This window comes from Tachyglossus aculeatus, chromosome 4 (assembly GCF_015852505.1).
Source record: "Tachyglossus aculeatus isolate mTacAcu1 chromosome 4, mTacAcu1.pri, whole genome shotgun sequence".
Classification (NCBI taxonomy): Eukaryota; Metazoa; Chordata; class Mammalia; order Monotremata; family Tachyglossidae; genus Tachyglossus; species Tachyglossus aculeatus.
The window spans coordinates 47,845,167-47,872,266 of NC_052069.1; the positions used below are offsets into that span (position 1 = coordinate 47,845,167).

The 27,100-nt window shown below is 40.9% G+C and overlaps 1 protein-coding gene across 3 annotated transcripts in view; it reads left to right on the forward strand.

Moving 5' to 3' along the window:
* FNBP1L (formin binding protein 1 like) overlaps positions 1 to 27,100 on the forward strand; it is a 133,088-nt gene that overhangs the window by 79,687 nt on the left and 26,301 nt on the right. For all 3 annotated transcript variants that reach the window (XM_038744672.1, XM_038744670.1, XM_038744671.1), the window contains exons 3-9: positions 7,596 to 7,649; positions 11,738 to 11,885; positions 12,337 to 12,399; positions 17,664 to 17,768; positions 21,160 to 21,288; positions 22,853 to 22,999; positions 26,295 to 26,498. In XM_038744672.1, coding sequence (XP_038600600.1) covers positions 7,596 to 7,649; positions 11,738 to 11,885; positions 12,337 to 12,399; positions 17,664 to 17,768; positions 21,160 to 21,288; positions 22,853 to 22,999; positions 26,295 to 26,498 — 850 coding nt within the window. The remainder of the gene's footprint in view (positions 1 to 7,595; positions 7,650 to 11,737; positions 11,886 to 12,336; positions 12,400 to 17,663; positions 17,769 to 21,159; positions 21,289 to 22,852; positions 23,000 to 26,294; positions 26,499 to 27,100) is intronic.

Below are 27,100 nucleotides of genomic sequence, written 5' to 3' on the forward strand. Positions count from 1 at the left end.
ACTCCGTTATATTGTACTCTCCCAAAAGTAATAATAGTAATTATGGTATTTAATAATAATAATAATGTCATTTATTAAGTGCTTACTATGTGCAAAGCACTGTTCTAAGCGCTGGGGAGGTTACAAGATACTCAGGTTTTCCTATGGGGGGGGCTCACAGTCTTAATCCCCATTTTACAGATGAGGTCACTGAGGCCCAGAGAAGTTAAGTGACTTGCCCAAAGTCACACAGCTGACAACTGATGGAGCTGGGATTTGAACCCATGACCTTTGACTCCAAAGCCCATGCTCTTTCCACTGAGCCACGCTGCTTCAAGCTTACTATGTGCCAAGCACTGTTCTAAGCACTGGAGTAGATACAAGGTAATCAGGTTGTCTCACATGGGACTCACAGTCTCAATCCTCATTTTACATTTGAGGAAACTGAGGCACAGAGAAGTTAAGTGGCTTGTCCAAGGTCACACGGCAGACAGGTGGCGGAGCCGGGATTATAGCCCACATCCTCTGACTGCCAAGCCCTGTTCTCTTTCCACTAAGCCACGCTGCTTCTCAGGTGCTCAATAAATACCACTGATTGTCTGATTTCTGGAGGAGGTGGAATTTCAGGAGGTCTTTGAAGATCAGAAGGGTTACAGTCCGGCCGATTTCTATTCTCTTACTTTCTCTTTTGAAGCCCATTATGGAACCTCTCACCCATGACTTTACTCAATTCCTTTACTAACCCACCACTGTTTTGGGCTGGCCCATCTCCCTGTAGTGTACAGATTTATTACTCTATTTTACTTGTACATTATCTACTATGTTATTTATTTTGTTAATGATGTGCATCTAGCTTTAATTCTATTTGTTCTGATGACTTGACACCCGTCCACATGTTTTGTTTTGTTGTCTGTCTCACCCTTCTAGACTGTGAGCTCGTTGTTGGGTAGGGACCGTCTCTATATGTTGCCAATTTGTACCTCCCAAGCGCTTAGTACAGTGCTGTGCACATAGTAAGCGCTCAATAAATACGATTGAGTGAATGATTGAATAGTAGGGAATTCCACATTATCACCAACTGTGTGGGTTTCCTTTGAATCAATCAGTCAGTGGTTTTTTTTGAACACATACTAGGTGCAGGAGACTGTGCAGAGCACTTGGGAGAGTCCAATCCAGTAGGGGATGTGATGAACATAGTGGCCCTGCCTACCCTCTCCGATGATCTGTAAGTTTCAGTCATGCTTCCTTCGGGCATTTTTCCATTCTGAAAAGCCCTAGTCCTAAAACCTATGCTCATGTGTAAGTCACTAATTGCCAAGTTACTATCTACTAGTTGCTCTGAAGGGTGAAGAAGGAAGTGAAACATCATGGCTTATGAATCTTCTTTGTTGGACTGTTTTTCTCCAAGAGATAAAGTTACGCACAACTGGAGCCATTATGTTTCCTAGATGGTTTATTGTCTTGTAGGCTCCCAATGTACCGCATTCCTTATTCATTCATTCATTCAATCGTATTTATTGAGCACTTACTGTGTGCAGAGCACTGTACTAAGCGCTTGGGAAGTACAAGTTGGCAACATATAGAGACGGTCCCTACCTAACAACGGGCTCACAGTGTAGAGGGGGGAGACAGACAACAAAACAAAACATGTGGACAGGTGTCAAGTCATCAGAATAAATAGAAGTAAAGCTAGATGCACATCAACAAAATAAATAGAATAGTAAATATGTACAAGTAAAATAAATAGAGTAATAAATCTGTACAAACATATATACAGGTGCTGTGGGGAGGGGAAGGAGGCAGAGCTGGGGGGGCAATAGGGAGGGGGAGAGGAAAGAGGGGGCTCAGTCTGGGAAGGCTTCCAGGTGGAGGTGAGCTCTCAGTAGGGCTTGGGAGGAAGAGAGCCAGCTAGGCTGATTTGCAGAGGGAGGGCATTCCAGGCCAGGGGGAGGACGTGGGCTGGTGGTCGATGGTGGGACAGGCAGGAATGAGGCACAGTGAGGAGGTTAGCGGCAGAGGATTGGAGGGTGCGGGCTGGGCTGTAGATGGGAAGAAGGGAAGGGAGGTAGGAGGGGGCGAGCTGATGGACAGCCTTGAAGCCGAGAGTGAGGAGTTTTTGCCTGATGCGTAGATTGACTGGTAGCCACTGGAGATTTTTGAGGAGGGGAGTAACATGCCCAGAGCATTTCTGCATAAAGATGATCAGGGCAGCAGCGTGAAGTATAGACTGAAATGGGGAGAGAAAGGAGGATGGGAGATCAGAGAGGAGGCTGATGCAGTAATCCAGACGGGATAGGATGAGAGATTGAACCCAGCAGGGTAGAGTTTTGGATGGAGAGGAAAGGGCGGATCTTGGTGATGTTGTGGAGGTGAGACCGGCAGGTTTTGGTGACGGATTGGATGTGAGGGGTGAACGAGAGAGCAGAGTCGAGGATGACACCAAGGCTGTGGGCTTGTGAGAAGGGAAGGATGGTAGTGCTGTCAGCAGTGATGGGAAAGTCAGGGAGAGGGTGGGGTTTGGGAGGGAAGATAAGGAATTCAGTCTCGGATAAATTGAGTTTTAGATGGTGGGCATACATCCAGAAGAAGATGTCCTGAAGGCAGGAGGAGACACGAGCCTGGAGGTAGGGAGGGAGAGAGAACAGGGGTAGAAATGTAGATTTGGGTGTCATCAGCGTAGAGATGATAGTTGAAGCCGTGGGAGCGAATGAGTTCACCAAGGGAGTGAGTGTAGATAGGGGACCAAGAACTGACCCTTGAGGAACTCCTACTGTAAGGGGATGGGAGGGGGAGAAGGAGACTGAGAATGAACGGCTGGAGAGATGAGGAGAACCAGGACAGGACGGAGTCTGTGAAGCCAAGGTTGGATAGCATGTTGAGGAAAAGGGGATGGTCCACAGTGTCAAAGGCAGCTGAGAGGTTGAGGAGGATTAGGATAGAGTATGAGCCGTTGGATTTGGCAAGCAGGAGGTCATTGGTGACCTTTGAGAGGGCAGTTTCGGTGGAATGTAGGGGACGAAAGCCAGATTGGAGGGGGTCGAGGAGAGCTTCCAATGAAACTTCCAATGAAGCTGTACCAGACATTCATGTACGAGAAAAATCGAGATGATGAGTAGGTTGATTAGCAGTTGTGTTTCCTGTGTGTGATTAGCAAAAACGGCAGTAGAAGATGGAGAAGCGTTTGGCGACGTCATCAAACTGGAACAAAGGGATAAGCCAAAAACACTGCTCACAGGCAAAGGCAGAGAGACTCGGATGAGTGGAATTTTTGAATGGGGGAATTAAAGCCACCCTTTCGAGCCATTCTGGGGAGCCTGATGACAAAATGACTTGAAGTGTTTCCATACATCGACTATGAATGTGATGATGAATACTTGATAAATTGGGGAAATGAACACACGTGCATCAGTGCATGTGGAAATAAGGGTCTCTTCCTATTAGCTGACTAAAGCAAACTGTAACCACCCCCTGCTAATTCTAGCCTTTAAAGGAGGTGGTGGGTAGGGTGTAGGAGAGCGCCCCAGGTAAGCCATAACTCTCCAGGAATTTTCAGCTGCTGAGATGAGGGGGTGGGAATTTTGAAAGCACCTAGCATACAGAGGTTCACTATTGTTTAATGCCTTTTTGAAGGAAGGAAGCATATTGCATTACAAATAAACCCCCCAAGTGAAAAGCTTTCAAAATCTTTCTCACTGGTGCTCCTCACCTATCCTATTTTAAGTTGAATGCTTTATAAAAAGGGTTTTCTTTTCTTTAACACGCTTGAAAATCTTTTTAAGTGCTTGCTGTATTTTAGGTGCAGGACTGTTCTACCTTTGCACTCTGAGTAAATTATTAAGTATCCACTCTGTATACGTAGAGTAAGATTGCATGTAGATTTACAAGTGTATACAATTCAGAAATCATCCTGGAGTGCTGATCAAGATTTCTGTATGATTTGAGTTTACTAAAGAAGCTAAAGTTAAAATCCGGAGCTTGTTGTTCTCAATCCTTAATTGCTAAGGGAGTCTGTATGGCCAGCCTGATTATCCTGTATCTACTCTGATGCTTAATACAGTACTTGGCACAGAGTAAGTGCTTAACAAATACCACCATAAAAATTATCTTTGAAATATTGACAGGTACTTAAATACAGCTAAATGGATTTATATATTACCTATGGGATTTTTAAGTGATTTTTGGCACCACATCTTTATAATAAAAAAATCATAGGTAGTATCTGTGAAAAAGTATTTTTAGAACATCTTTGCAGACACTGAGAAGAAAAGATACAGCCAGCAAAATAATTCCTATCATGTGTCCACCACCTCAGTGGCTTCCCAGTAGACTAAGGTTAAAAGTAACACCTAATCACGGGCTTCCAGGCTCTCCACCAATCAGAGAGGTAGGAAGAGAACTAGGATAGTCCTAAGTAGGTCCTCAATAAGACCTATCAGTGGTCTTCAAAGTCTAAAAGAGGAGACTCCCCCCAGCCCCCGCCGCCCCACTATCCAGATGACTCCAACTTGGCCCAGGTAATCGTCATATCCTGGCTTATCTCCTTCCTCCGGTCCCCCACTTCACTCTGCTGCTCAGATCATCTTTATCAAAATGTTGTTCTGCACGCATCTTCCCATTTCCCCCACACCTCCAGTGGTTATCCATTCATATTTGCGTTATACTGAAACTCCTGACCAGTAGCCATAGAAGCATTCTTTGAGCTTTCTCCCTCTTACCAACCGACTCCCTTCAGTTACTCCACCCCAGTTGGTGGTTTCTGCTCCTCCCAAGCTCACCTCCTCACTTTGCCACATTCTTGACTCTCCCCTCTGACCCCTGGTTTACACCCTTCCTCTTTCCTGGAACTCCATCTCCCTTCCCATTTCCCAGCCCCACAGCACTTATGTACATATCTGTAATTTTATTTATTTATATTAATAGCCGTCTCCCCCTCTAGACTGTAAGTTTGTTGTGCGGAGGAAATGTGTCTGTTACATATTGTACTCTCCCAAGCTCTTAGTACAGTGCCTCAATAAATACGAATGACTGACTGACTGACTTGGAATTCTCCAGATCATAGCTTTTCCAATCTTCAAAACCCTTCTGAAATCACACCTGCTCCAGGAAGCTCTCACTGTTAATCTTTTCCTCCCAAGGTCACATCCTGCTTACTCTAATCTCAGCACTTTGGTTCTCTCTACTTCCCGTTGCACTTCTGTACACACTGTTTGGCGTAAAACCCCACTTTTCAGAGCCCTCCCTCAAAGCTACATCATCCAAGAAGCATTCCCTGCGTGCTTAATCACCTTCCTGGTCATTAGTCACGTCGGCGCTCATGAGTTCACTGGTCTCCTTGGAACAGATACAAGCGAAAAATAAATCCAAGGCAGTAAACACATAGCCTTTTCCTAGCACTCTTAACTGGCTCTGGAAAATGAGAGTCGCATTCCCTCACAGAAATTGCTGTAGTTTCATCCACCTGGGTGGTATGCACCAAACTATTCAGTGGTGTTGTAAGTTTTATGCAGCACAGGCCTAACCCTGGTTTCAGCCACCCCATAATACATTTCAAAGATTGTTACAGCTTGACACCGTGACAGTGTAATGCCTCATTGCGGATGAAGTAGTCATAGTCTCGCTGCCGCCAGTTACGATCTGGGGATTTAGAAGTCTTGCATCAGTTTAAAGAAAGCAGATCAATGTATTATTCATTCATTCATTCAATCGTATTGAGGGCTTACTGTGCGTAGAGCACTGTACTAAGCGCTTGGGAAGTACAAGTCGGCAAAATCTAGAGACGGTCCCTACCCAACAACGGGCTCACAGTCTAGAAGGGGAAGACAGATAACAAAACATGTAGACGGGTGTCAAACAGGAATGCAAAGATGTTGGAGAGATGTTCAGAAATAGGTAGCCTACTACATGGTTCTTTATGAACATAAGAAAGCTTTCGTTCGATTTAAATTAGATAAATTCTTCATTAAAGTTAAAAAAAAAAAAAAAACACTACCGGCCTGTGGAATAAGCATCTGCTTTTACGGTCTCTTGCAAAGATTCATAAAAATATAGCAGCTCCTCAGTTAATGTGGTGATATGCTTCAAATTACTTTAACAAGGATTAAACAATATTCTAGTGATGCTTAATATAACAGTATATGGCACATAAAGAAATTCCATATTTTTCAGAGGTTTATGAATAAGCACCCAATTTATGACATGTAAGTCTATGGGAAAACATCCTCCACAATGTAGCCATCCACGGTACATTCGCGGTTTCAAGGAATACATTGAGGCCGGATCATGGGGCATAGCCCTATAATAATAGTAATTATGGTATTTGTTAAGTGCTTACTATGTACAAGCACTGCTCTAAGCGCTGATGTGCATACAAGCAAATCAGGTTGGACACAGTCCCTATCCAACATGGGGCTCACAGTCTCAATCCCCATTTTACAGATGAAGTAACTGAAGCATAAAGTGAAGTGACTTCCCCAAGGACACACAGCAGACAAATGGTTAGAACCCATGACCTTCTGACTCCCAGGACTGTGCTCTATCCATTATGCCATGCTGCTTCTCTATTCATATTCAAGATTACCTCAACAAAATAAATTGTGTGTGTTAGATTAAATTGGGTGAATGTAAAAAGTGACCTCCCCTCTCAGGGTTGCACCTGGAGAGTTTCCAGTACTGTACCAGTCTCGGCTACGGGAGGGAGAGTCAAGCAGAGGCCTGACCAATCCATTCCTAGCTTGGCCAGTGGTTAGCGAGTGGCAGGGAATCTGCTACAAGTCAAAACTCACCTGTGCTGGGCAGCAACAGCATGGAAGAGAGGCGAGGGCAGAGACTCAAATTTACTGCATGGAAGAAGACAATGGTAAACGACTTCTGGATTTTTACCAAGGAAACTCTGTGGATCCACTACCAAAACAATTGCAGATGGAGAGCGGGGCATCCTGGAAGAGATGTGTCCTTGGTGTCGCTATACATCGGAAACGACTTGACGGCATAAGACAAGACAAAAAGCAACCAAGTCACTCTTCAAGTCACAAATCCACTTGAAACCAGTGGCTCCACGTATTTCGACTTGGTGCTCTCCCTCTCTACTATAGTGTATATATTTATGTCAGGTTGTAAATATTTCAAGGGTAGGGATTTTGTCTTAGGGATCCCATCTTTTAGATGACTGTGCTTGTGCGTCGATTTCATCGCACTGCACCTCCTGCCCGCCCCCTCTGCGGCCGTGGCACTCTGAGCACCGACAGAAACGTGTCTGATGGAGACGAGAGACTGCGCACCAGCCTGCCACCAGCACCTTGAAAAATTCCTTGGTGCAGTTTCCGGAAATCTCCAGAGCCGGGGCTCATCCTTTATTCACGGCCCAAGATCCCCTCATCAGTCAATGAATGGTATTTGAGCGCTTACTGTGTACAGAGATCTGTAATAAGCGCTTGGGAGAGTACAGTGGAGCAGGGTTTGCAGACATGCTCCCTGCCCACAGAGAGTTTATGGTCTAGAGGAACTCCTCCAGTTTTTCAACCGCCTGTTTAAGCAGTTAGGTGCCTAATAAACTCAATTGATAATGACACTGAAATTTTCCTCTTCATTGAGCACTTTGCTTTCCCTTTTTCATTTAGGAATCTGGTAAAGAAGTATTGCCCCAAACGTTCATCAAAAGATGAAGAACCCAGGTAAACAGTACAAATTTTCAGTATGCTCGTATCACACACCATTGTGTTTTAGGTTACCATCTTTGTCATTATTAATACGTAGTTTTTTGGAAAAAAAAGTCTCTTAAGACTGTCCATCAGTACGAGACCTGTATCTTATTCAAAGTGTTAATGACCACATTGAATGTTATTTTATTACAATTGATTATGGAAGTTAAACTCTTACTATGTGTCAAACACTTTTCTAACCTCTGGGGTAAGTACGAATTAATTGTCGGACGTAATTTCTGTAGGAGGGAGAAGAGTTATCCCCATTTTACATGTAAGGAAACTGAGGCACAGAGAACTTAAGTGACTTGCCCTAGGTCACACAGCAAGCAATTGAGCTTGGGGTTAGAACCCAGGTCCTTCTGACTCCCAGTCCATGGCTCTCTCCACTAGGCCACACTGCTTCTCCTTTGTAAATGTCTGCTAGCCCAGAATAAGTAACTATTTACGTTGGAAAAGTGGTGAAAATGATGATATATTATGTTCAATACTTAAATACCTTCTAAAGGGAGAGTAGACTGTTTAAAATGCCTTTCATTTACTACTGACATTAAAAAAAAAACTTCAAGATTTTTGAGGGGTAATAGGGTCTTAACATATTGTTGAAAATCCTCTTCTGAACAATAGAAATTTAGTAGGCATTGTCAGAGTGCTTCCCAGAAAATTATTTCAGGTGTAGTTTTTCCAGTGAAGGCTGTACTCTGAGATAATATTGAAATTGTAACTTTTTTGGGTTTTGAAAGTTTGAACAAGAACCAGCAATTGAGTCCAGTTCTCTTAGTGCTTAATCTTACTCTCTGATAGTAAAACGGGCAAGTGGGGAGGAACACTGACCTCTTCTAGATCACCAAGGTTAATAATAAACAATCCCTAGAAGTTTGAAAAAGAGTTACCATTCCTCCCCAAATGCCTCACTTATTATTCATTCAATCGTATTTATTGAGCGCTTACTGTGGCATTAGGTTCTGGGAGAACTGGACTCTAGCAATTCCTGATGTCTAACTTTGTCTCTGACAGATTGAAAAGGGGCTTCTTGGATACAGAAGATTCTCTGATTCCTCTCTTAGGAGGAAAGATGGGAATTGAATGCTTTTCAGCATAAATTTAAATCCATGAATAGCATGTTGTAGTGTAGGAGTCCAGTTTAAACAACCCCAACAAATTGTAGCCAAAGGCATATAATTTGTGATGTGTTGCCTTGGGGAAGGGGATAGGTGTCACTAAGTTTTGACCATTTCTTTGAGAAGAATCATTTAGCAATAACTGGAAATAGAAGTTAGTACTATGTTGTCGTCATCATCATCATCAATCGTATTTATTGAGCGCTTACTATGTGCAGAGCACTGTACTAAGCGCTTGGGAAGTACAAATTGGCAACATATAGAGACAGTCCCTACCCAACAGTGGGCTCACAGTCTAAAAGGGGGAGTCAGAGAACAAAACCAAACATACTAACAAAATAAAATCAATAGAATAGATATGTACAAGTAAAATAAATAGAGTAATAAATATGTACAAACATATATACATATATACAGGTGCTGTGGGGAATGGAAGGAGGTAAGATGGGGGGATGGAGAGGGGGACGAGGGGGAGAGGAAGGAAGGGGCTCAGTCTGGGAAGGCCTCCTGGAGGAGGTGAGCTCTCAGCAGGGCCTTGAAGGGAGGAAGAGAGCTAGCTTGGTGCTAGTAGTGGTCTTATAAGCCTGCCAGTGTTCTTATTGGCAATAGTCCAATTTTTTAGTAGTATCTCTCTCTCTCCCTCTTTATATATCTATATATATCTATTTATATATATATCTGTATATATATTTCTGTATCTATCTGTGTCTATATCTATATATGTATATATAAATATATATTTATATATCTGTATATATATTTCTATATCTATCTGTGTCTATATCTATATATGTATATATATAAATATATATTTATATATCTGTATATATATTTCTTTATCTGTATGTATGGGTCTATAGCTATATATGCAGGGAGAGAGAGAGAGAGAGAAAGAGACTCACTCAGTGGAAAGAGCCCGAGTTTTGGAGTCAGAGCTCATGGGTTCAAATCTCAGCTCTGCCACTTGTCAGCTGTGTGACTTTGGGCAAGTCACTTCACTTCTCTGTGCCTCAATTCCCTCATCTGTAAAATGGGGATTAAGACTGTGAGCCCCATGTGGGACAGTCTGATCCCTTGTAACCTCCCCAGCACTTAGAACAGTGCTTTGCACATAGTAAGTGCTTAATAAATGCCATCATCATTATTATTATTGTTATATATGTATACAAGGGATCCCATATATATATATGCTTCAGTTACCTCATTTGGAAAATGGGGATTAAAACTGTGAGCCTCCCATGGAACAACCTGATCACCTTGTAACCTCCCCAGCACTTAGAACAGTGCTTTGCACATAGTAAGTGCTTAACAAACACCATCATTATTATTATTATATATGTGTTTTATAATAATAATTATCGTACTTGTTAGGTCCTTACGATGTACCAAGCACTAAGCACTGGGTTAGTTACAAGTTAATCAGGGTGGACACAGGCTTTGTCCTGTATTTGGCTCACACTCTCAGCGTGGCTCAGTTGGAAAGAGCATGGGCTTTGGAGTCAGAGGTCATGGGTTCAAATTCCGGCTACGCCACTCTTCAGCTGTGTGACTTTGGGCAAGTCATTTAACTTCTCTGTGCCTCAGTTCCCTCATCTGTAAAATGAGGATTAAGACTGTGAGCCCCCCGTGGGACAACCTGATCACCCTGTTACCTCCCTAGTGCTTAGAACAGTGCTCTGCACATAGTAAGCACTTAATAAATGCCATTATTATTATTATTATTATTATTATTATTAATCCCTATGTTTTACGGATGAGGTCTCTGAGGCAGAGAAGTGAAGTGACTTGGCCCAAGGTCACACAGCAGTATATGCACACACACACACACACACACACACACAATCTATCTATATATAAAATGCAGATAATATATGTTTAATGTAGTGATTTTTTGATGGTGCCACAGGCATTTTTTGGCACCAGCTATCCTCTTTTTTTTTCCTGCCAGTCATAATGGCACTTTATTTCCAGCCAAAGAAACAGGGCTGTCTCTAGAGCCGATAGCAATATTCTATAGGTCACCCAGCCATCCCGATGCAGTTTGAGTGGTCTGAAGCAGCATGGCCTAGTAATAATAATAATAATGATGATGGCATTTATTAGGCGCTTACTATGTGCAAAGCACTGTTCTAAGGACTGGGGAGGTTACAAGGTGATCAGGTTGTCCCACGTGGGGCTCACAGTCTTAATCCCCATTTTACAGATGAGTGAAGTGAGGCATAGAGAAGTTAAGTGACTTGCCCAAAGTCACACAGCTGACAAGTGGTGGAGCCGGGATTTGAACCCATGACCTCTGACTTCAAAGCCCGGGCTCTTTCCACGGAGCCACGCTGCTTCTAGCATGGGAGTCAGAATCTAATCCCGGCCCTGCCACTTGTCTGCTGTGTGACCTTGGGCAAATCCTTTCACTTCTCTGTGCCTCAGTTCCTTCAGCTGCAAAATGGGGATTACGATGGTGAATCTCGTGTGGGGCAGGACCGTGTCCAACCCGACTTGCTTGTATCCATCCCAGTGCTTAGAAAAGCACTTGGCACAGAGGAAGTGCTAACAAATCCCACTGTTATTATTAAATGCCACGGGTTGCCGGTGTCCATCCTTGAGAACAAGCTCGGCCTCTCTGCAACCAGTTCAGCTTCCAAGCCGAGGAATTCAAGTCTGTTCCCACGCTCGGTCACTCAGTTTAGCAGTTGGAAATGCCGCTGTGGCTAAAACTCTCTCCAGGTAATCGTCGTCTTTCTTTTCCATCCAAAATATCCTTTTCCTCGTAAACTCAGTTCGTAGGAAGGGTTAGAGACAATATTATATCCGGAGCCCGGTGTAGAATTCTGCCAAGATTAAGTTTGTCCACTTCCCCAGTTGATTGGTCTGACAAATCTTGCACTGAAGTAGTCCCCAATGAATGTGGAGAAAGACCCATTTTTTTAAAATGTGTTTTTGTAGGTTCACCTCATGCGTAGCCTTTGTTAACATCCTTAATGAGCTGAATGACTACGCGGGACAGCGAGAAGTAGTAGCCGAAGAAATGGGACACCGAGTGTACGGAGAACTGATGAGATATTCTCATGATCTAAAAACAGAAAGAAAAATGGTAATTTTTATGTTTCTATTGTTATAGTGAATAAAATGGTGTAAATCATTAGGAAAAGATTTTGCTCTGTTATTTTCAATGTAGCTCGATTTTATATTTCAGTAGAATTTTTCACAGCTCCTAATGCCACCTCAGTGAATAGCTGTTAATGGTTTGATACGGCACAACAGGCATTTTTAAAGATCGAGCCTGGTGGTCATTTTTTAACTATCAGAATAATTTCTTGAAACCGAAAGGAACTTTGAAGAATTTACCTTGAGCTTTTGATGAAATCAATCAATCAATCATATTTATTGAGCGCTTACTGTGTGCAGAGCACTGTACTAAGCGCTTGGGAAGTACAAGTTGGCAACATATAGAGACAGTCTCTACCCAGAAGCAAGCATTGTGAGTCGTATGCTGATGTTTGAGTTTTATTTGGGTTTTTAATTGTCATTTCATTCTTCTGTAGCATCTCCAGGAAGGGCGAAAAGCTCAGCAGTATCTTGACATGTGCTGGAAACAGATGGATAATGTGAGTTTTACTATCTGTGCTTGATGTGGGCAGGGAATGTATCTGTTTGTAGTTATATTGTATTCTCCCAAGCGCTTAATGCAGTGCTTTGCACACAGTAAGTGCTCAATAAATATAATTGGTTGAATGAATGAATGATTGTTTTGTGGACGACTCTTGTCACCTTATTTTCTTGGTACTTTACATGTGTTTATAATAATTCAGCACATTGTTCAATTGAAGTCCCAATAAGAACACATTGGTAAACATAAAAAACGTAATGAAGTTTTCTTTGAACTTTAGAGTATTTGTAGGAAGTGTATGATGTGAAGATATTTACTGTCATTTGTATCTTGTGGAATGTCAGTGGAGAAGTAATATAACCACTTTTTATTAGTTTTTCCTCTCCTGGTGGGTTGGATCTATCTTTTTCCCTACATCCTAATTTAAGAAATTACCTTTTATTGGGAAGAATTTAAAAGTTTTTGTATTTGATTTCTGGACAGTAGCCACTAAAACTTTTCTGAAGGTTTAATTTTCCTCTTATCTCCTCCTTAAGTATCACGCTTTAGTGTACATATTAGAAACCCATTTGTCATGGCCATGCTTCGATTACTCCTCTTGTGCTTTTGCAACATAGGGATGGTTATTTTGATTAGCAATGGTGCATTCGATTCATTTGTGTACTTTATTGAAAGTTTTGGCCGGTATGTGTTGTTTGATCCCCGATTTCATGCGTGATTCCTTCAGCCGTCTATAGCCTGTATGCCACAACATTCAACTGGATGTGGTCTGAATGCAGCAGTGTGCTCACATCTCCAGGGAATGATGAATGCACAGTTGGTTTTTGTAGAGCACTAGGGTCATGGCTTAGTGCTTCTCTCCTTCATTTTTTTCCCAACAGTCACCTCTTTTTCATTTACACAACCTACTACTGGTGAAAAGGAAGAAGCAGCCTCCTGAGACCTTGGGGAAATGAGTAGCTTTGCAAAACTGCTTTGTTAGGGTTGCTGAATTGTATTCAGGTGCTAAAGGAATGCATTTTGAGGTTCATTTTGGGTGTGAATTTTTTGGTTTCCAGTCAGCACTCTTTTTGATATTCAGAGGCAACACAGAAAACATTTGCAGATGAAGTAAATCGGTGGGGGTGGCCTAGTCTATAGGGCACAAGCCTGGGAATCAGAAGGAATCCCAGCTCCACCACTTGTCAGCTGTGTGACCTTGGGCAAGTCACTAAACTTTCTGTGCCTCAGTTCGCTCATCTTTAAAATGGAGATTAAGGCTGTGAGGCCCATGTGGGACATGGACTGTGTCCAACCTGATTAGCTGGTATGTACCCCAGTGCTTAGTATAGCGCCTGGCACATAGTAAGCACTGAACAAATGCCATTTTTTTTTTTTGAAAAAAAACGGCACACTGTGGAAGATGAAACAGATTCAGAGTGATGCTTTATATGTAAAGAGGCTGAAATTTAGTATTCATTCACTCAATCATATTTATTGAGCGCTTACTGTGTGCAGAACGGTGTACTAAGCACTTGGAAAGTACAATTAAACAATAAAGAGAGACAATCCCTGCCCACACTGGGCTTACAGTCTAGAAGCGGGGAGACATCAAAAGAAGTAAACAGGTATCAATAGAAATAGAATTATAGATATATACGCATCAAGACAAGTAAGCAGGCATAATATAAATAAATGGAATTATAGATATGTACATAGATACATAAGTGCTGTGGGCGGGAAGGGGGGATAGACTAAAGGGAGCAAGTCAGTAGGTACAAGGGCAAAGTCATGAACATAAATTAAATTCAAATCCAGCACAGAAAGATTGTCTAGGCACAGACTTACCAGATAATAGTTAAAAATGTTTCAGCGTGTAATACTGTTATTAAATACAGGGAAGTATTAGCCGAAGTATTTTAGCAAAGCCCAGAAAGGAATCCCACTGGCGCTTCCTGGGTTTTGATCACAATTTTTATAGGATCAGTCAATCAAATCAGTGGTATTTATTGAGCACTTACTATTTCATTCATTCATTCAATTGTATTCATTGAGCGCTTACTGTGTGCAGAGCACTGTAGTAAGCACTTGGGAAGTACAAGTCGGCAACATGTAGAGGCGGTCCCTACCCAACAATGGGCCCACAGTCTAGAAGGGGGAGACAGACAACAAAACGTAGACTGGTATCAAAAACGTCAGAATAAATAGAATTATAGCTATATGCATATCATTAACAAAATAAAGTAATAAATATGTACAAGTAAAATAAATATGTACAAGTAAAATACTTCTATAAAATGTGTATCTATAAAATGTATAAAATGCTTGTATAAAATATAAATACTTGTATAAAAGATAAAGTACTATTTGCAGAGTACTGTACTAAGCACTTTGGAGCATACAGATCTGAAACGTTTTGTGCCCATAATGAGCTTAAAGTATAGAGGGGGAGACAGACCTGAGTATAAACAAATAAGTAATGTATAATATGGAATATAAAGATTCATACATAAGTGCTGTAGGGTTGAGGGTGGGGTGCCTATCTAATGCCCAAAGTTCACGGATCCAAATGCGTAGACGACGCAGAAGGATGTCAAGAGAATGGGAAGGCACTAAAGAGAGTGACACAAATGTCCCAAGGGTTGAAAAAGAGACCCTCTGAGACAAGGTTAATCTTTGTCAGTCCAAAGTATTTATTGATTTATTATTCTGTGCGCAGAGTGCTGTATAAGCGCTTGGAAGTGTACAGCATAACAGAATTGGTAGACATGTTCCCTGCCCATGGTGAGCTAAGATATTGGTTGTTGAGCCAAGAGAAGAGAAAGTTAAAGAGTGATCTAATAGCCCAACTTAATCATTTTATATATGCTAGTTCATTGAGAACCAAAGCAAGAGGAAATGGGTTTAAATTAAAAGAAGACATTTTGATCAGATTTAAAATTACTTAACTATGGCCATATAGCTTGTTGTGGGCAGGGAATATTTCTACCATCTCTGTGTTACTGTACAGTGCACATTAGTACAGTGGTCTGCACATTTTAAGTGCTCAATAAATACTATTGATCCTAGAGGGAGAAGATTGTGTTTGCCAACTCTGTTGTACTCTTTCAATTGTTTAACACATTGATTCATTGTCGTGTTTATTGAGTGCTTACTGTGTGCAATGCACTGTACTAAGCGCTTGTGGGAGCACAATATAACTATAAACGGACACATTCCATGCCCACAATGAGCCTACAGTCTAGAGCACAGTTCTCAGCACACAGTAAAGTGAGCAATAAATGATATTGAATGATGGCTATCATATCCCTCTGGACTGGAAGTTCCTTGTAAGCAGGGAATGTGTATACCAACTCTGTTATACTCTCCCAAACACTTAGTGAAGCACTCAATAGATACGCTTGATTGATAGAGACAAAATAAGGGAGATTTTGGAGCCTTCATCCCCAAAAATCTTTAAGAAGAGAAGAGACAACTAACTGCTGTGGATGGTTTAATTATTCTCTTGCCTGGTGCTGGCGGGATGGATTAGGTGATTTCTTGAGGTTATGACAGAATTCTACTGTTTTCCTCTGACAAAATCCCTCCGGCATGTTTTTCAGTTTAATGTAGTTCTTTTGGCCCCACCCCAAAATTCCCGTTTAAAATGAAGCTCTCCAGTGAGAGCAACAAAGGTACTGCTTTTCCTGCACATTCTTATTCACTCCCAAGCTTCTACTGAAGCCTCCTGATTTTCCTTTCTTGGACTCCTGCCACCCCCACCCCTCCTCACAACAAACCACCGCCCCCATGGATTTCTGAGAATTGTTTCAATTGAATTCACCTTAATGGCAAGAAAAGCGTATTTTAATCATTAATGCCCATTTAAGACATCTCAAGAAAGCTTACAGTCTGTTTTAACCAGTCATAGTATCCTCCTTTGAATCCTTTTAATGTTGTGTGTAGCAGGGCTGTGGGGATTTTTACCATTTTGGGGGGCTAATTACATTTACCCTAAGGAAACTCTGGATTTGCTACTTAAATTAGTACTTGTTTGTTATGATTTCCACAAAACATAAATACCCCTCTGGCCAAAGAGCAAAGAAAACTTTTAAAGGAATGTTGTAATAAATCACTCCTGCTGAGTCATCTTTATTGTATGTTTGCCCATTATGAAGCAAATATTAGAGAGGCCGAAAGATGATATGTGGAAGGGAAACATCAGAACAGTTCGAAGAAAAGTTTAAAGATATTTACAACATCAAGAAGAGGAAAGATAAACAAGCTTTTCAAAACAATCCATGAGGAGTAGAGTGTGTGTGTGTTGCGTGCACGAGTGTTTGTGTGTGATTAAGAAGATCTATATCACCTTATATTTTTGTAAGGAAAATGGATTTTAGGGACAAACTGCCTCAAATTTTCTTCTTTTAGTTGGACCTTCTCAGTTCCTTTCAAAATCAGGCAGACTGGACATGAAAGTATCTTGTTAGTATATGGATATGCATCCCACTCATAAAAAGAACTCTGGAAGAGGCCCAGATAACATTGCCTACCTAAACTGAAAACGTATTTTATTCTCTCAGTATTAGTCTCTATCTTCAGTAATGGTCTCCAAAAGAAGATACATTGATATCGTGTTGCTATAGAATTTATAATTAGAAGCAGATGCATAAAATAGATTGGGTGTATTCTGTCAGGTGGTTAATTACTAATCAGCATCCTGGAGATAAAAATAGGTCTCGAGAGGTCAAGAACGCCTGGATACGTTCTTGAAATAGCAAAGAAGAAATAACAAAGAAGCCGTGCTTTTAGGGATAATATGAATTTGGGAGGGACAAGGCCTACAATTTTAAAATCAGAAAAGGGGATGGCATGACAAAATGCCAATTTAGGGCTAATAATACTTAACAAAAATGCAAGCAGCCATTGGTTAAACTAGCATAAGATTTGAGAGTTCAGTTCTGGGATTTCTTTCTGTTTTTCTGTGGTGCTTTCTGCAACTAAATTTGGATTTAGCCGTTCTTAATATATGAAGCCCAATATTTGTAACTGGATAGTAGAACATTGATTATGGGGATTATTCTGATGTAAAGGTAATGCCATAAATCCTGTTTGTGAACATTTATGTACATGAATTTCTTGTAATGTTCAAAATCAAGATGAGACTGCATTGGTTCTAAGAATACAGAATCCAAATTTAAACATTTTTACGTATAAATTCTGAATAACAAGAAGTAAAGTGTAAATCTGAATTTTCTCCACGAATTTTAATTTCATTTGTTGGTTATTTTCATGTTTTTGTAGAGTAAAAAGAAATTTGAAAGAGAATGCAGAGAGGCAGAAAAGGCGCAGCAAAGTTATGAAAGACTGGATAATGATACTAATGCAACCAAGGCTGATGTTGAAAAGGTAAGACTCCAGTAATAGAAGAAGGCACCAAATTGGTTTGGAAGTAAAATACGAACATGTTCATATGTAAATGTCTGCTCAGTTCTTTAATAGATTACATGCCACTTTTATATTGGGCGTATTGCATGCTTTTTTAAATGGTATCTGTGAAAGCGCTTACTGTGTGCCAGGCACTGTACTAAGCACAGGGGTAAGTACAAAGTAATTGGTTGGACTCAATCCATGCCACACATGGGGCTTTCATTCTTAACCCCCATTTTACAGATGAGGTAACTGAGGCACGGAGAAGTTGTGACCTGCCCAAGGTCACACAGCAGACAAGTGGAGAGAAGCAGCGTGGCTCAGTGGAAAGAGCATGGGCTTTGGAGTCAGAGGTCATGGGTTCAAACCCCAGCTCCGCCAGTTGTCAGCTGTGTGACTTTGGGCAAGTCACTTAACTTCTCTGGGCCTCAGTTACCTCATCTGTAATATGGGGATGAAGACTGTGAGCCCTCCATGGGACAACCTGATCACCTTGTAACCTCCCCAGTGCTTAGAAATGTGCTTTGCACATAATAAGCGCTTAATAAATGCTATTATTATTAGTAGTATTAGTAGAGCCGGTATTAGAACTTAGGTCCTTCTCACCCCCAGGCCTGTCTCTATCCACTATGCCATGCTGCATCTCCAGTCCACACTTTATATGAGACAGGGACTGTGTCTGATCTGCTTATATTATATCTCCCCCAGCACTTAGTACAGTGTTTGACATGCAGAAAGCACTTAAGTGGAAGTTATTTTTATTATATTTCATTGTGCATTGAAATAAAATGGCTGGTGGATGCCTTGTGCATAGAGAGTGCTATCCTTTGCTTTTGAATGTGGTGCTATTAATAAGTCTTAAATGGTGAGTTTGGGTGTATGTTCTGAATCTAGAATATATAGAAAGATGCAGTGATTTCTTAAAAGGAGCAGGACTCTAGATAAAAAAGCACAAACATAGTAAAATGGGAATTCAATATCTATTCTCTCTCCTACTGAGACTGCAAGACCTGTGTCAGGCAGGGACTAAGTCTGATCTACCCCAGTGCTTGGCACATTGTAAGCCCTTAACAAATACCATAATTTAAATTAGATTTGGAAGGATTCATGTAAAGGACTAAACAAAATTTTGCAAATTATTTGCCCCCCTCATTTTTGTGTTCATCTCTGAGTGTGGGCAGTGGGTTTATGCAGGGGAGATATGGGAAATAAGCAAGGGGGCTGAAAGGATGAGGCAAGAGGATGCGGGAGGATTTAGAAGCCACATTGCTTGCCTTTAATCATGCAGCCAAGGTGATCTTTGCCCCATCATTGCTTCCTTTGGCTCCCTTATTCCTTGGATAGCTGGAGTTTTTGTGGGGTAAGAAAGAAACAGGACGATGTCCTCACTTCCACTGCTGATCAAATAGCTGACAACTCTTCATGGTTGCTGTCCATTTTTACCGTTGATAATTCTGGGCATTGCATCAGATTTGCTTTGATTGACTTACCGTTTTAAGACAAAGGGTATTTCTGGAAATTCAGAGACTCTGCCCTGGGTATCCTTCAGTAACTGCCTGCAGCTTTTCAACCCACATTTTGTGAATATCTCCTTCAGTGTATGAACTGCTACATAGATTCAGTGATTCCCAGCCAGAATGCTGCAGTGTCCAGGCAATTTTGGAAACTGCCGTGTTGAATATCATTATTCATGCCAGCTTCTGAGCAGAAGCACTTGTACAGGGGATGTCCAGAGCCTTTCTATTTCTGAGGTCCTCTGAAGAGATGAGGAGTGGTCTATGAGGGCCTAACTATCGTAGGTTTGCTAGTCACGTCTTTAGTGTGTTTTGGAACAAAAAGTTGGAAAATCAATGCACCTCCAATATGTCCTTGTACTTGGATCTGCTTATATCTGCCCCAGCACTTAGAACAGTGCTTGGCATGCAGAAAGCACTTAATAAATGCATGTTATTTTTATTATATTTCATTGTGCTTTGAAATGAGATGGTTGGTGGATGCCTTGTGCATAGAGAGTGCTATCCTTTGCTTTTGACTGTGGTGCTATTAATAAGTCTTAAATGATGAGTCTCAGTCTGTCTCCTCTCAAAATCTCAATCTCTCTCTTCTGTCTATGTATTTTTATATATATTTTAGCTTCTGTGATAACACCATTTAGTTGATTTTTTTAAAAAAAGCTACACTAGGGACAAAAAATTTTGGTTCTTCATCTCATCTTCTATGCCTTCTGTGAGTAGATTAAGGGGACATTAGTACACTCAGGTGTTCCAGAAGATATGTTTTCCGTAAACATTTTGACTAGAACACAACAGCAGAATTAGGAAATATTCTTCCAAGAACAGTCAGGATGCAGGGTCATCCGATTCTGAAAGAAATGGTAGTGCCACATGCATGTAGTTGGATTTTAGATGATTATCTGTCAGTTTCTGTACAACAAACCATGATAGTAGAACTGAATTTGTCCGCCTATTGCAGCGTGATTTAGTGGGAAGAGCATGGGCGTAGGAGACAGAGGACCTGGGTTCTAATCCCAGATCCACCTCTTACCTGCTGGGTGACCTTGGGCAGGTCACTAAATTCTTTATGCTTCACTTATCTCATCTGCAAAATGAGGATTCAATATCTATTCTCCCTCCTACTTAAACTGTGAGACCCATGAGGGATTTGATTATTTTGTATCTACACCAGCACTTAGTACAGTGCACATAGAAAATGCTTACATGCTGTTATTATTACTAATGCAAATACTCTGTATTCCCATACAGAGGTTCTCATGAAAATTTTTTTTTAAAAAGAGGCAAAAGGGAAGGCAGGGTAATAGTTCTGCTGTAATATGTAAGTTTTAATTTCACAATTTTAATGTAACTCTATGGAAAAATTAGGGCACATGCATTCTAATAGCGGAGGACCTAACGATATAGGAATTTGTTCCAAAATAGTCCCTTCATTGAGGTATCTTCAAATCATCTGCCCCATACCCCTTACTTTTCAGTGGTTACTAAAGCACAATTCACCCAAAATATGGGAAAGTTCCTCAAGAACCTAGCTACAATTTATGGCAGAAATGAGCGTATGACATTTTTTACAGTCCATTGCTTAACGGTGATGGATATCAAGAAGGGCAACTTTATACTGTTTCTCCAGACATTCTTTTATAATGCTCCTATAGAGTACATGGACTGGATTAAGCATTGCTCTGACTCAAATAAGTATTTATTACTTAATTTTCTTTGGTTCCACATTCAAATCTTTTAGGACTTGGGCACGTGGACTAGTTCTCATTTTCATTTCTAGACTAATGTAGTACGGGCTTTAAAGCAAATTAACCATACATTGTTGCTGGGTAATGATTTGAAGTGATTTTCCTCATTAGGCTAAGCAGCAGTTGAACCTACGCACACATATGGCTGATGAGAACAAAAACGAATATGCTGCCCAGCTCCAAAACTTTAATGGCGAGCAACACAAGCATTTCTACGTTGTCATTCCTCAGATTTACAAGGTAAAATTCATTCTTGGAGTGTGGAATTTTTTTTTAATTTTCAGAGCGCTCTTCTCAAAGTCAACGAATCTCAAGCTTAGTCTGTCAGCTTTTCTGAGAACTTGTCAGCGGAATTGATAGAAGATCAGAATTTGTCTGCCCAGGTTACACCGCAGATCTTATTTTTAAGGCTGTGTTTGTAAGTCCTGACTCAGAACTTATAACTAGGAGGCCAAGTTCTGCTTCTGTGTCTGATAAAGTATTCATAAGTGAAATGGTTTCTCTCAATTGTTGAAGGAAGGTTATTGATATCAGAAGCAGATAATGATATAAGGAAAGAAGTACTAGTTTTTCAAATGAGAATTCTAGTTTTGTTTTAAACTGACAACAATTGGAAAAGAAGGGAAGGAAACCTTAGAAGTCAAGTCACTTAAGGAAAGGCATTGTGAGAGGCATGCTTTCTCCTCCTGTGGTAAATGGATGAAAGCTTAGTGGAGAAGGCGACCCAGAGGACTAGAGCTACATGAGAGGAGTTGGTGTGTGAAGAGAGTCTCCTGCTGATTTTAATGATTGTCCCTAGGAGACTTCAGGGAAAGACTGAAACTCTTGGGAATAATAGCTCAGCGGGAAGTATAGTATAGATCTCCAGCCCTAGCAGTATGGCACAAAGTTCCAGAAAAATTGGCCCACTCTCATCTGAGGGAGAATACTGTCCTAGGGTGGGGAGAACCAAACAAGATCTGAGTAAGAGGTGGTGTCTATTTTGTCTCCCTCTCTCTCTTTCATCATCATCATCATCAATCGTATTTATTGAGCGCTTACTGTGTGCAGAGCACTGTACTAAGCGCTTGGGAAGTACAAGTTGGCAACATATAGAGACAGTCCCTACCCAACAGTGGGCTCACAGTCTAAAAGGGGGAGACAGAGAACAAAACCAAATATACTAACAAAATAAAATAAATAGAATAGATATGTACAAGTAAAATAAATAGAGTAACAAATATGTACAAACATCTTTCCCCTTTTCCCTTTCTCTCCCCCGCCCCACTTTTCCCCTTTGTTTTTACACTGTCCCCATCCCACCTAAGGTGACCAGATTTGTAGTTACTTCAGAGGTGCCTGTTCAAAACCTGATTGGATCCCGTAGCGAGACTTATTTAGCGCTCTTTAGGGTTCTGATGCTCTGGCTTTCTTGGATGGTTGTGTCTTACCAGGCTCAATTGGAATGGTTGGTGATTGGTGATTTTTCATATCTACTTTTTGCAGAATGAGTTATCTGGCTCATTTTAATAGTCCTTGGAGTGGTGCCAAAATGTTGGATTACTCTCTCAATAGCGTCCTTAGGCCTCCAGTACAGGGAACTCTTTGATTTTGTTGTATTGTACTTTCCCAAGTGCTTAGTACAGTGCTCTGCACACCGTAAGCGGTCAATAAACACGAGCGATTGATTTGATCCAGTAATGTCAAATGCCACATTTTTTGTGGTTAAGTTGTCAGGCCAAATAAATGCATAACGGTGTTCTCATTGTTGCCTACCTTCAAAATAGTTTGGTTTTCTTCCCCTTTTTAACTTTCTGATTGGTAGCATCTTCAAGAAATGGATGAACGAAGGACCATCAAACTTAGTGAATGTTATAGAGGATTTGCAGATTCGGAACGAAAAGTCGTTCCTATCATCTCAAAATGCTTAGAAGGAATGATTCATGCCGCAAAATCAGTTGATGAGTGCCGAGTAAGTGCCATTCACTTCATTATATTTTGAATGTTCTTGAGTAAAAGAACTGCTTGATGTACACTTTTTTAAGGGGTAGAACAGTGATGTTAACTCATTTAATCTTGTTTTTGGCATTAATTCACCGAATGATTTGTTTTCATTTATAGCTCTCGAACATTTTATCTGAGCTTCATCCAGGATTTCTAACTTCTGTTTTCCACTTGGACACTTTTACTTAATCTCTAGAGTATTGAGAGAGATGTCACATGTTCAGACCTTCTCCCCAAATTTATTTCTTCTAAATTATCTGCATAGAGCACCACAATGATAAAATTTAAGTGTGTTCAGTGTGGGTAGGGAACGCTGTCTACCAAATCTGCTCGCCAGCTCTTAGTACAGTGAGCTGCACACAGTAAGTGCCCAATAAATACAATTGATTGATTGATTGATGTACGGTATTGGTTGTAGTCCTGTTAGATAATCCTGCTCTTGGCTACACTGGGTGATATTCTTTAGCACGGGCCTGACGTGGTTGTTTTGATTTTCTGCTCAAGAACTCAATTCACTGTGTTTTGTGTGAGGAACAACCAAATTGTCATTCCTAATTCCACTTAGAACGGAAATGTTAAGGGAGCCCCGTGGCTAGAGCATGGGCCTGGGAGTTGAGGGCCTGGGTGCGAATTCTAGCCCTGCCACTTGTCTGCTGTGTGATTTTGGACAAGTTGCTTCTCTTTGTCTCAGTTACCCAATCTGTAAAGTGGGGATTAAGACTGTGAGCCCCCTGTGGGACAGGGACTGTGTCCAACTTGATTTTACCTTGGCTCTCTACCCCCACGCTTAGTATAGTGCCTGACATGAGAAAGGTGTCACCTTGCACTCAAGACCCTAGTTATGTCAATCCCTGAAGAGTTTTAAAATATTAGTGCCTGTACTCAATTTATTTTGCTTTGAACAAAATGGAGAAATTGAAATCAGATATTTCCAAGGTCTATGAAGTTCATATAATTGATCTTAAAAGCGTGAAAAAGCATGAAAAAGATTGAGGAGCAGCATGGCTCAGTGGAAAGAGCCTCGGCTTGGGAGTTAGAGGTCATGGGTTCTTATCCCGGCTCCGCCACTTGTCACCTGTGTGACTTTGGGCAAATCAATTCTCTGTGCCTCAGTTCCCTCATCTGTAAAATGGGGATTAAGACCGTGAGACCCACATGGGACAGCCTGATCCCCTTGTATCCTCCCCAGCGCTTAGAACAGTGCTTTGCACATATTAAGCGCTTAACTAATGCCATTGTTGTTATTTGATGTTGCCGACTTGTACTTCCCAAGCACTTAGTACAGTGCTCTGCACACAGTAAGTGCTCAATAAATACGATTGAATGAATGAATGAATTATCTCCCGTACAATGTGATAAAAAGTAACCTTCTTAAAATTTAACAAAACTAAATTCCTACTTGCAGCTCTTTTTTTGTGGTGGCAAAAGGAATTTTCTGAGAGACTTTCCAGGTAAAAGTTTCCTACTTGTCAACTTCTGCACTCAGTGCTCCTCTGCTTTAATTTTTTCTTGTAGCATCTTAGTGCCATCTGGCAATTTCAGCAGTGGCAGTCAGCTTTACGATGAATGCTGGCCTGGACACTGTCCTGTTGCAAATTTTTATTTTCATACCATGTCTCAGGTATGCTTAAACCTTAAAGAAAATTTCTTGTTGTCAGACCGTTTTGCCTGTCCCCTTTATCTAGTCTAATCTTTTTTGTGTGTGAAAATTATTAGTATCTTTCTTTAAAAAAATGTTTTGTCTTTCATGCTGACAGCTCCTGGAATCAAAGTAGTATAAGCCCATAGTGGGTTTTTCCCCTTTATTATAACTTGGAAATTCAGGTTATAAAGATTTCTGCATTGGAATCTCCCCAGTGTTTTTCAGAGTAGTGAAAACTTGATTATGTAATTATAATGATATTATTGGTTTATAACCTTTGCTTTAATAATTAGTAGTTATGTTACTTATTAAGTACTTACTATGTGCCAGGCAGTTCTAGGCACTGGGGTAGATATAAGTTAATAAGGTTGGACACAGTCCCTGTCCCACATGGGGCTCACAGTCTTAATTCCCATTTTGCAAGTGAGAGAACTGAAGCCCAGTGAAGTGACTTTCCCAAGGTCACAGAGGAGACAAGTGGCAGAGCTGGGATTAGAACCCAGGTCTCTCAATCCCTGTGTGTGTGTGTGTGTGTGTGTGTGTGTGTGTGTGTGTGTGTGTGTGTGTACATATATATATGAAAATATATAAATATATCTATATATAGATATAGGTATGTGACATACACACTCAGAACCATATATATTTTCATACACACATACACACGTATACACACACACACACTCAGAACCATATATACATATATGTGAAAATATATATGGTTCTGAGTGTGTGTGTCACACATCTATCTAGATATATAGATGTGTGACACATGGAACTATATATATATATAATTCCGAGTGTGTCACACACCTATATATCTACATAGATATAGACATATAGGTGTGTGACACACACTCAGAACCATATATATATTTTCATATATGCATTTTCATTCAATTGTATTTATTGAGCCCTTACTGTGTTCAGAGCACTGTACTAAGTATATATATTTAGATTTATATGGTCCTGGGTTACTGCCTGCCTAGTTCTGCCCTCCTATCCAGTGTGCGTGCCTATAACACAATTGAGATGACAACGCAGGCTGCAACAGTGCTAGTGATGGTAGCAGCAGTAACAGCGACTACTCAGTTGCTCCTTGCTGAGCTTCCTATGGCGGTGAGAACATCAGAGAGGGGCAGGAACAGGTGAAGTACTATTACCACTTGGAGTTGCTTATCTAGCACCGAGCCGGAGGCACTTTCTAATTCTTAGCTGCTCTCGCTGCCTCCCCCTCACACCATCAGGATGACATCAGTTCCATGCAGGTGAGTAATTTTTGTTATGTGTCTTGAAGGGTGGAATCGATTAGGAGGACCACTGGGAATTGGCTCTCTAGGGTGAAAGTGGGGAGAGTATAGTGGCACTGTGTAGGATTGGGTGCGGTGGGTGTCACTGGGGGTGGGTAAGAAGGGAATTAGATGGGAGGCCGAAAGCACAAAATGTCACTCACTGGGTGTGGGCAGGGGGCCTCTCCCTATCCCCATTAACCTAACCTTGGACAAAGCCAGGTTCTTCCTTCCCATAGTCAATTCAACGAAAATAAACCATCCCATGGGTGCCCACTGCTTACCACCGGTTGTCGGATTTAGGAGGCGAATTCTGTTTTTTCTACGTGCAGGACTCCCAGTTGGTGGTAGATTCCTTTAAGTCTGGATTCGAACCTCCAGGAGACTTTCCATTCGAAGATTACAGTCAGCATATTTACAGGACTGTTTCTGATGGAACAATCAGTGCATCTAAACAGGAGGGAATGAAGATCGATTCAAAGACTACAGTGGGAAAGGCCAAGGGCAAGTTGTGGCTTTTTGGAAAAAAACCTAAGGTAAAAATCAAGAATTTTCTATATGTAAAAAAAAACAAAACCCAACACCTTTTGCTAGGATTTTAAGTATGTTGAGAGATTTGTTGGAGAATTTGCTTTTTTTAACCTTCAGCTATGCTTTCGGTGTAGGTATAGAAAGGCTTTTATGTAGGAATTGGTTAAAAAAGCCTTAGTAATCCATGTGTTACTAGTGCCATTATTTACATTACCAGTTTCAAAAGAGTAGATTTACTATTCATCTTTCAGACATTGACATCGAAAAATATTTTCGGGTCATCGTTTCTACTTATCATTGAACTATAACTATGTTAATTTCAAATGGTAGCTATTCATTTTCGTAAGCTTTCAGTTTCAACTTTCTGTGCGAACCATCTTCATGGTTTGAAAAGGTCAAAAATGCAGCTTTTGTAAATTTAAATGAATTGATCGTATAAACATGTAGTATGATTTTTAGATGTAGGCTGTATTCGTAAATAGAATTTTAGAGGAAGCAGTCTAAACTCTTGGAGAAACTTCATTTTGGCGATAGAATTCACCTTCCGACTTGTGGTCAGGTGTCCTGTTTTATGGTTGGGCATATTTGGTGGATAAAAAATAGTCTC